The 11,464-nt window shown below is 39.6% G+C and overlaps 1 protein-coding gene across 1 annotated transcript; it reads left to right on the top strand.

The window, feature by feature from the left end:
• Positions 1-608: 608 nt before the first annotated feature.
• LOC149248965 (uncharacterized) lies at positions 609-1,145 on the top strand. The gene has a single exon (XM_089451518.1). The coding sequence runs from the start codon at positions 609-611 to the stop codon at positions 1,143-1,145; it is 537 nt and encodes a 178-aa protein (XP_089307644.1).
• Positions 1,146-11,464: the final 10,319 nt, after the last annotated feature.

Here is an 11,464-nt window from a genome sequence, read left to right as displayed (position 1 = left end):
AAAATGGGATCAGATGAAGTGTTGCATAGGTATGTCCTAAATTATGAAAGAAAAAGTGTCCTTGTTGAAGCACATGCATGATTTGCGGGAGGAAATTATGCGGGAAGAGAAATTGTGCAAAAGATCCTACGAGTAGGACTATTGTGGCCAACTGTGGATAAGGATTCCAAGGAATATTGGCGGGCATGCGATGTTTGTCAGAGAACAGGGAGGTCTTCATGAAGGGATGAATTGCCTCTAAACCCACAAGTGTCATTACAGGCATTTGATAAGTGGGAAATAGATTTTGTGGAGTCAACTTAGCCACTAGTAAAGAATACAAGAGCAAGACACATCATTATAGTGACCGAATACATGACTAGGTGGAATGAAACGCAACCCGTGAAGGATTATAGCATGCCTATAGCTGCAAAGTTAATTTTTGAATATATTTTGTCTCAATTTGGCTGCCCTAAAATTTTGATGAGCAATAGGGATTCACACTTCTTTAATGAAACAATTGCTACTCTACTTGAAGATTTCCAGATTTATCATCAGAAAAGTACGCATATCATCCTCAAGCAAATGGTATAGTGGAATATTTTAATAAAATCCCAGAGAATGATTTAATGAAGACTTATAATGCAAATCAGAATGATTGGGATGTGCACACACCAGCTATTCTGTGCGCATATAGAACTACCTATAAAAAATTGACTAGACAGACACCGTTTAGACTGGTTTATGGACAAGAGGACGCAATGCTAGTAGAATACATCGTGCCAAGCTTGCGGATTGCTACATTCATAGAGATGGTTGATCAAGATACCAAGGAAGAATGCCTCGCGCAAGTAGCTGAATTGGAAGAAGATCATTTCTTGGTTGGTTTTCATCAACAGGTGCAGAAGGCTCACAAAAAGGCGTGGCATGATCGCCACATTAAGCAGCACACCTTTAAAAGTGGAGATTTGGTATTGCTGTATGATAGTAAGTTCATGAAGTTTCTAGGAAAGTTCCAGATGAATTGGCTTGGGCCATATATCATCAAGGAAATTACAGGTGGAGGTGCAGTTTATCTCGCGAACCTGAATGGGGAAATATCTCTAGTAAAGATCAATGGGAGCTGGTTAAAGTTGTACAGGGGTGATCCCATCCCTGCAAAATGACTATATGGATGCAAGACAGACTTAGTACTCTAGGAAGTTGCAAGGAAGTACGTGACTCTAAACTACGCTGCTAGAAGGATAGTTTGGCAAAGTAAAGGGGTTGCACGACAATTGGAAGAAAGGTGCAAAAGAGAGCTGTGACGAAAGAGTTGTGCTATAATGGTGGGTCCCACATAACCTTGCCAAAAAGTGATTGTTGGAAACAGTGTAGATGATTGGATGGTGATTTTTCCATTAAAGGGAGTGGGTGGAGAGCATTTAAGGAGCATATCTTTGGAAATATACCACCAAAATCGTATTAATGATAGGGATCTAAAGGGAATAGATGGATTTGAATTCAAACTAGGCTATAAATACAAGATTCCACTCAACATTCGAGCACTCTGCTTCCTAAAAATTTACTTTCAACTTTTGCACTGAAACACTTGCTGCATGTCTAGAGGGGCTTGGAAATAAATTCAAGAGAAGCTTTCATAGCAAGGATTTGGGAATTTACCTAAGTGACAGCACGAAATATTCTGGGAGAGAATGACTATAGCCCAACTCGATCTGAATCAACCCATGCCTATCATAGCACCTAGGTCACTAAGGCCTAAACCATCTGCCTCCACGATAAGATAAAAGAAGCAAAAGAAGCCCCAGCAAGCGCTAGTGCGGAAATCGCCGCACAAGAATCCAACGAACATTAGACAGAAGGGTAAGATGGATGGAACCAAGCAGCTAAGGGAACGCTTGGACTTAGATGAGGAAGAGCTAACTATGGGGACTGAAGATATTGATGCAGACGAAGTCGTGCCGATTACTCATCTACCATTTTATATACCACCTAGGAAATCCACAACCAAGGTTACAAAAGACCCAAATTCAGTGAAATTCCAGGTTTCCACACCAATGGTGCTGAAGAATGTACCTTTTGAGGGCAATTTTCTGGCCCGCATACCATATTTGAAGATGGAGTAGGACTTCGGGGATCATGAAAAGTTCCCACAGTTGGAACCAAGAAAATACCTTAAGAAAGTTTACTATGAGGAGTCGGATGTTACACGACTTGAGCCAATGAAGTGGGCAGTCATAGTTGAGTGAGTGGGATTGATCAACATGTTATGGGTGCTATATTTTAGCTGCAAAATCATTAACACTATCTGTGTGTGTCAATTATTGATGTTGGTTCACAGTGGGTGCCTTTGGTTGGGAGGGCCCATTCCAATTAATGATACGTTGATTCACTGAATAACATTGATGCCTTATCAAGGCGTAGACCCTGCAGATTCTTTTGTGGGGAAATCGCAGGAGAAGGAGTTCACAGACTAGATGAAGAGCGACTTCAGGCTGGCAAAGAAGTCGCACAGTTATGCAATTAGCTACATATCAGATGGCATTTTGCAATGTGCTGCACAAATATTGGTCAGGAAGATCATGAGGAAGTGTTGAACTGATGAAGTGTCGGCACCAGTAGTATATCTGGTTGTGTAGTGCACCAAAGGAGTCCAATATAATTGGGCTTAGTATCTATGTCATGATTTCCTAAAGGATTTTTGAGAGGCCCAGGATGATGGCAAGTAATTCTACTATTCGTGGTTACTTTTGTTGATCGCACTGGTGGCATGGAGGACGCCGAAGGAAACCTAGTTCCCACAGCATGATCCAAACCTATGCAAGGCTGTGAAATTCCCCTCACTATGGATGATGAAGGACCCTAAGTGTATCATAGAGACAAAGATATTTTGGGTCCTAATCGAATCTGAGTTGAGTATGGTGATTAACCATCAGCCACGGTTAGAACCAAGCGTGCATGCACAGTATGCTAATGTTGCTGATTTCAAGGCAGATTTTCATAATCGGTCTATCTGCACAAAGAAAAATTCCACAGGCACATGGCATAAGTTTCCATACTTGGTTGCTGAAGATGATATTATGGGGGTCATTAGTAAATGTCTCAGTGACTGGCTCACCCAATTTGATGCATGCGTAGGAACTAGTAAGGTTGCTGAAGGTGAAGCTAAGAAAACCACAACTACAATAGCAACAGTGAAAGATAAGAAGAAGGAAGCATAAAAGGCTTCTGTGAAAGAGAAGGTTGCGGTAAAATAAAAGGCCACACAATAGAATGAGGCTTCTACAAAGGAGAGGAAAGCACCAAAAGAAAATGTCTCTACCAAAGAGACAGAAGTGTCAAAGGAGAAAGTTGCCACCATGTGACAGGCCACTATTAACCTCAGTGAATCTGAAATGGAGCACACCAATATAGAGGTAGAGACAAAGTGTGAAGAGGAAAGGGGCACAGACTTGGATTCCCCCTTCATTGTTAGAAAGAGGCAGAAGTGGAATTCCATGGGACCTCGCAAGAAGCAGAAGTATGACAAGTCTATGAGTGCAACACCAATGGTCCTCACGGAGGGGGACCTAGATGAGATCAACAATGTGGTACGCGATGCCATGAAAACTATTTGGAGCCACATTGAGGATGAGTACCATTAGACATTCGATAAGGTACAACAGGGCCTAAGGGAATTGTAGGTCCAGACAAGGGTTATTCAAGTGAGCGTAGGACAAGCGTACCTGAAGCAAGTGAGCATGACAAAAGAGATCACCACAGACCTCCACGCAGGATAGTTACCAGAGGGATCACTACATGTTGAAACTTCAGAGGACAAGGTGCGCCTATTGCATCTAAAGAATTTGAGCCCTAACCTTGTAGCACTCCCTATTCAGACATTGCATGAGCTGGATCAAGGAGTATCAGATGAGCTCAGGGTTCGGGAACAACAAGCATTACTGGTTATCAGTGAAGTAAAGACCAATAACCAGCAGATGCTCAAGGAAAAGGCACAGGAACTCAAAGATTGGGAAGAAGTCATTACACATAGTCAATAGCTAGAAGCAGTAATAGTGCAGGCTTGTAGTGAGCTTCCCGAGCTCCAGATTCTAGTAGAATTAGCCTTTGCAAAGAAAATCGAGAAGCTAGCTGTTGCGGTGAAAGAATCAAAGGAGGAGATTGGAAAGGTTAGTTTTGAACTTCAGCTACAGATATCTGAGCTTCAACTTAAGCTGTGTTTAGTCAATTTAGTGTCCTAAATTTCTTTGCATAAATTATCAACCGAGGCTCGTAAGCTGATGAAGTGTAGTGCACTGTATGTGCTAGTTAACCCTTCTTACTTCATTGTTTTGTATTTTATATTGTTTTGGGGGTTTTTGTTCTTTGATTCCTAATGATGTACAATTTGAACTATGAGAAACCAAATCTAAATTTCCTAAAGGTGAACCAAGAGCTTAAAACTAGTCAAAATCTAAGTTAAAAGAAAGAAAAAACAGGGCATCTATCCTGTCTTCTCATCTAATCCTAATTCATGAATAATTCTTAAAACTAGAACGTAAAGTTGTAATTCATGTTGAAATAAATGCAGAGAATGAATTTAAATGAAGTACTTCTAGTTACCTTAACCTTTAATTTTGAAAGATAACCTCGTTAATTTGGAATTCAAGCAACTTCTATACTTCATGATCTAAGGGAACTAAATAAAAACATGCAGAAGGTAATTGATTGGTTTCAACCTTGATGTAAAGTGAATGCTTAACCATTTAGTTTAGGATGGATATCAGCTTGAAATGGTGACGAAAAACATTCATTAGTACAATGCATTGACAACCTAAACTAGGAAATAAATAACAAAAACAATGAGTAAACTAATCAACAATGAATTCTCATTACTTTCAACCTTACTCTATTTAGAGACAAAGTCGTTTCCTTTATGAAATGGACTGGAGAAACAAGACTGCATAATTGAATTCTAACATTATGCTACTGATTAAAACTAAAAGGAATCAAACTACAAGAAATCAACCTAAGTTATAAACACTGCTAAAAGAAAATGAGGAATTTAAAATTGAACAGAAAGAAGAAAACAAATGAAAAGAAAACCTCCTTCAACGCGGGGGTCCTCTACAACTGACTAGGTTGAGCTACTAACTTAATTCAAAATGCTCCTTCAAATGATATCAATCAACACACGACTTTGTATTATAAAACAGTAACGAAAGTCCAAAATTACAGAGCTGGTAAGTTTAAACTTAATACATCTAAAGACTTTGAAATGCTTTTGGTTCTGTTCAACTGATATTTAAAAGAAAATATTCATAATTGTATTTCGAGGGAAATTAGCTACAGGTGGTCTACACGTATTACAACTAGTCTGCATAAATATTTGATCAGCTACAAGTGACTTGAATTCGAACAAGGTGGTTGCACATAACCATTGACATAGGTCGCTGATCTGAGTTAATGCTTCAACAGATCTGTTGGATTTATTAATTAACCACAAAAGGGTAGACAAAGAGTCCCATTGCTTCTAGGTTTCATATGTTTGACTCCACCTTTGACTGTCGTCTTGAGCTGGTTTTTTTGTCGATCTGGGCTGGGTGACTAGGATAGGATCCATGTCGAGACGATTCCAGAGATGCCCATGTGGCCAGTTTCATCATTTGACACCTGTAACCTGTTCAACCATGGAAGTGGCTATGGAACACACAGTTAGCTGCAGAATAGGCTACGTTTCGTAGCTAATTTGCAAAAACTTATTTCAAATAGAAAAAACATAAAAGTATAACATGTCAATCATTTAATGTCCTCCTTAGACAAAATCTATCATTTATCAGTGATGAGGATCCGTCTTTTATGGAAAACAAGAGAAAGAAGTGAGAAAAGTTTTCAAAGAGAGAGTAATTCTGAGGTCCAACAAGCTATAGCCAACCACTCCTTCGAAAGTCAGAGAGCGGCATGAGGCTACTATTAAAGAAGACATGACTATGCTAGAAGCTGTAGTCAAGGATTACAGCCAGTTCTTTGAACAGACCATGGAGCCATGGACCTCGCTACAGGAGGATCCACACTCGTAGAAAATCGAAGTAGAAATCTAAGAAAAACAGGTGCAGTTTGATGAGATTAGAGCTACAACACAGACCTTAGCACCAATGCAAAGGTTCACCAAATTACATGAGTAAAAGTTCATCCAAAGCTAGATTGATGAGTTGCATTGGAAGGCATCCATCATATCCTTAAGGACACAAGCCTGGGCTGATGAGGCAAGCTAGTGGACACAAATGGTGCAGAGCAAGTTGAAGGCTATGCAGCAAACATAGAGAACCATGGGCCTTACAGTCTAAGGTACAACTACAAAGAAATTGGCTGAGGAATTTCATCAAGTTGATGCATAGGGAATAGTAGATCTTCAAGCACTGAAGATAGAGGTCAATGGTCTATAGGCAATGATCAAGGCAATGCCAATAGAGTGACTCAGGATGAGTCACAAATTTGTGTTGGGGGCCTATTGGGACAGGATCCCTTGGGGTTAAATTTTGTAAAAGTTTTGTTAATATTGTAAAGTCTCACAGCAGAGTGCATAGGTCGATAGGAGTCAAAGGGGCTTTAGGATGGTCAAAGCCCCTTAGTTGGTTGAGAGTTAGTTTTTTGCAACCCGCCCATGGTTCACAGACCATGGTATTGTAATAGAGAAAGATATAAAAAGATTCATATAGGATCATAGAAAATTCAAGATAGCAAAGAGCATAGATAAACAAGTTTTGGGTCTATTTTTCCAATTCTATACTTAGATTAAGGGGAAGGCTCCTAAAACTGTGCGAGTGGAGTCCTTGGTAAGTTCGCAGCTGAGTGCGTAGACCCTTGCAGCTATGTGCTCAGGGTTGAAAGAGTCTGTAATTGAAGATATAATCATAATAAAGTCTATTTTGGAGCATTATCTATGTACCTTTATGTTATTGTTTGCTTTTGAAATTACTGTATGTTTGATTTGTTTACTGCAATTTATTATGAAAAGTACTTAATAGATGCGCGAAAGGGGTAGATCTATTTAATTGCATGATGTTATGAATGTTTAGAGCAATTAGTGAATGGTTTGATTTTGTTATCTATTAGTTACTATAATTTCTAGGTTTTAAGGGTTAGGGTTCGCGAAGGCAAAATAAAGCCCTAAGTGTAACAGAAACACATCACATAATACTTTGGATGCAGAAACTTAGTTCTAGCATCCCCTAATACTTCCTTGGGTGAGACTACAGCCTGCGCTACTCCGGTTGTTGCTAAAAGGGTCAGTAGTGTAGGGTTTTGTTGGTTAGCGCAGCTAACTCTAAACCTGGGTCCAAGCCCCCTGAAGCCAACACCAGCCACATGGGCTAGAACTTTCCTGGACCTAACTTGTTAGACTCCTAGTCATATAAAAGAACTAGATCTCTTTCTGAGAAGACTCTAGGCTTGAAAATTTTGTCATATTGTGCTTTGATGCACTTTTTATGAGCTTTATTGGCTAATGTGGCATTGCGCTAGGTTACATCCAAACGAGTTAGATGTAAAAGACGCTCCTCCTTTGTGGAAGTAGTAGGAAGAAGATAGATAGCTAGTTTCAATGATGGAATTTTGCATTCGATGAGGAGGATTGCTTCTAGACCATACACCAACTCAAAGGGTGTTAATCCGATAGCAGTTCTAACTGAATTCAAAATTCCCATAAGGAAACAAAGAGAAGAAAGTGCTAGTCTGATTTATGGACCCCTATCATATGTTGAATCATAGTCTTAAGAACTTTGTTTATCACCTCAACTTGTTTGTTAGCCTGACGATAATACAGAGTATAATTTTCATGTGAAAGTCACAATTTTGCAGCTAATTCAATCATCATATGATTCATGTGATCTGTAACTATTTCTTGCGGAACACCAAACCTAGCAATCATGTGGTTGAAGAAAAAGTATGTAGTTGTTTCACTAGTGTTATTGAACATTGGCATTAGTGCAACCCACTTATTAAAGTAGCCAACAATGAAAATAATATAACCATACCCCCTATTCGAATGAGGGTTACATGTCATAAAGTCAATACCCCATTTTTCAAGGACACCAACAGTGATAACGAGATGCATATAAGGCTCGAAAAAATTAGGTAAGTAGACACCACTGAGATTATCTTCAATGGTATTTGGGAAGGAGGAGAGATGATGATGTTCATCCCACGATGCATCGTCTGACATCATGATCTCTTTGATGCTTTCATCAGTAGAGAATATACACAAGAAAGGATTAGAGGACATGCCATAATCTAGTGATCGATTGTTATAGGACAAATTGACCTCCTCATCAACTCAGAGGTGAACGACAAGATGACTGAAGCAAAGACCACAATTGCAGGCCCGGAATCCACACTAACACTCTCTATACACTATCAATATGCTTTATAAAGCTTGTTACGAAGCATAAAGGAGCGTTAGTCACCCTGCTAACTCATGTTGTTAAACCAAGGGGAGCATTAGTGAACCTAAGGGATGTTCAAAAGATCATGCCAATGAACCTGCTCATAAATCTAGATATTAAATCCTTAAATTTGCTCAAGAAAGCAAGGAAACTCAAAAAATCAAGATATTTGGAGAAATTCCAATCTGAGAATGAAGGCAAATGGGAAAAGGCTTGTAAATAGGGCAGGTTCATGGCTTTTTCCCTAATGAACTCTAGGAGGAGCTTGGCATTCCCAAATCGATTGCTATATAAGCATTGAGAGGGCCATTGCAAAGGGGTTAGAGCATTTGGAAGGATAGCCCATAGATATCTTTTGAACTATCATATTCTTTAAGAAGCTAGCTGAAAGAGGGGGAGAGAGAGAGGAAGAAGGGGTAAGGAAGGCTGATAAAATAGATGGTTGTAATCACTCTTTCATTATGAATATAGAACTACAGTTGTGTTCCCTACTCCATAGTGTCGGTAATGTTGTTTATTTATTTGTTCTTTCTGATGCTTGTCGAGATGAATAGTTAAGTTATACACTAATACATGTTTGTTGTGCATTCTTACATTAGTTTTCAGAAGTGTATGTTGTGATTGGTTTGCCTTGTCCTTTGTGCAGGAATTTTCTTGGAGCCGGCCTTGAAGGAGTTCTTCTTGCCACATAGAGATCCCCAAGCAAATCTAGAAGGAGCTAAAGGTAATCCTCTTTCCATACCCTGTCAATTTATGTTTGATAGATGAACATGTGTGTAACTTGGTAGCTTTTGTAGATAATCTTACAGTCTGTCGAAGGTCCCGGGAAGACCTTTGAGGGTAGTTTTCACCCCATGAATTTTACCCCATAGAAGAATTGGTGGCTCCACAGGGGACTATACATCTAGTTCTCGATCAACCTGGACTCCTCTCAGTCCTTCTCTTTCTTCTAAGAGCTTCGCACTTCTTCGAATCCTTTTTTGATCCACCATCTATCTTTTTACATCATGTTATTTCGCATTCTCCTAAGAAACTGATCCTCAAGGCCCTCTTTTTGAGCTATTTCCCTCACTAACGTAGGTTTCTATTCTACACAAAGCTTTATAAAGCTCTTTGACTATGCATAGGGAGCACTAGTGGCCAAACTAACTCTCTGTTTACATTGAAACAGAGCGTTAGTTTCCCATTTCCATGTTTTCCAAAAGATTCTATGGACCAAAAGGGGGGAAACTTGTCTCAAGGGCTAAAGTAAGATCTGCAACAATATTATGTTAAAAAATTTGGTGTCTTGAAAATTTATTTTTAAGAAAATGTTTTAGTTTTTCTCTCTTAAAAGACATTTTTTTTAAAGAAAGACTGATAAATTGTATTGATCCTTTTGTCGAAATAGTTGTAATCTACTTCATTTTGGTTTTCAGTAGTTGTTAGGCAATATTGGGAAAATAAGCTTTCAGTTATGCAAGTGTTGAATGGCTTTAGATGCGCTGACGAATCCATGAATATGTGAAAAGATGAATGTGTAAAATAAGACTTGTTTGCATGAGAAATTGAAAAAAAAAATCAGAGCATTGTTCTGCATGGTTTATTGATTCAAGAGTCTCACCATATTCATATGTCAAAACCCCTACTGAAGAAAAATAATCAAGTACACAAAAATTTACATTAAAACCAATCGGTTACTCTTTTGAGCAAACCAACATTAGCTGGATTAGGACCTTGGGATAAGCATGTGAGTGAACTGCCCAAGGTTGAAAATCAAAACTAGTGTCTTTAACGAGTGAAAAATCCTTCTACACTCATATTATCAGGACCACTCCACTAACAATGGAGCAAAATACAAGACAACATCAGACTGTAATTGAAGGTGGCCTGCCTTCTCTTACAAATCCTTTGGGCATTTTGTGTATTGGGGGTCCCTTCAAGGATTTCGGAACTGAGTCAGGGACTCAGGTATCCTGCCCACACAGCGTGCTGTCTACGACTATGTCCCCCTCGTAATGTCTGTGATTTGAGGTATTTCTAGTGGCCAAAACTTCTAGGTACTTACACAAGGTGACTGGGACGGGCTGTCCTGGTACCTAAAATGGATGGACCTACTTTGTCTTCATTTTTTGGGAGGGTGCTCGTATTCACGAGAGTACTTGGCCCCTCAATCTGAGGTTCAGGCGAAGCTCAAAAGTAACTGTAACCATATATTTGGTAATCCTTCTCTATTATTCATTGAGATACTAGGTTTCATCTCTAGTTATTGGTGCTTATCAGATGAGGTACTTTCCTCTGTTTGTTGATTGATATATTTAGTGTATTTTTTATTTTTAGGTACCTGAGTGCTATCGTTTTCAAAACTTTAAAGAATATCACATTAAAATTTATTTGATAAAACTTAACGGTCATCGTGGCTACATCCGGCCCTCGTTGTCACTCCAGACGATTGTTAGGACTTCCTCCACTCATTGTGGAGGATTCACTGAATTCCACTGACTCAGATTCCTCATCTTTGAGGAATCAGTCTCCTAAATCTCACATGGGATCCGTGTGGACAACCGACGATTCTAGTTTGCCAGAGGATTTCTTCACGGAAGGATTTCTTCCTCACTTTAACACTCCGCTTACAAATCCGTCGGATCATATCATTGCTCCCATGGTACCTGTACTTCATTCTCAGTAGGTGGAACTTTCCCATCTATTCAGTTGACACCTCAAGGTTTGTGGAATTATAGAGTCATTGTTGGTCCTCTACCACTTCCCCAGTCGACAGTCATCACAACACCGATAATGTGGAATCCTATAGTCCTGTTTGTCCTAGGTACAGAAACTCACATAACACCCTCTATCAGTGGAACCCAGCAGATGCCAGGTTCCACTCCTATGGTGCCATAAAGCATACCTTCGACTAGTGCCACATACAGTGCTCCATATAACACTCAATGCGGCATAATGGGCGCGGTTCCAATTTACCAACAACAAGGTTGGCCACCAATGTACAGTTCCAACCCCCAGATTTAGATTTTTGGGGTGCTTCCCAATATGCACATGCCAAGGGGGAATGTCACAGTTCCCCC

The sequence above is a fragment of the Pinus tabuliformis genome, chromosome 7, assembly GCF_031772625.1.
Source record: "Pinus tabuliformis cultivar Carrire ecotype Pingquan chromosome 7, CPIR1, whole genome shotgun sequence".
In the NCBI taxonomy this organism is placed as follows: domain Eukaryota; kingdom Viridiplantae; phylum Streptophyta; class Pinopsida; order Pinales; family Pinaceae; genus Pinus; species Pinus tabuliformis.
This window is presented reverse-complemented; position numbering and strand designations above follow the sequence as displayed.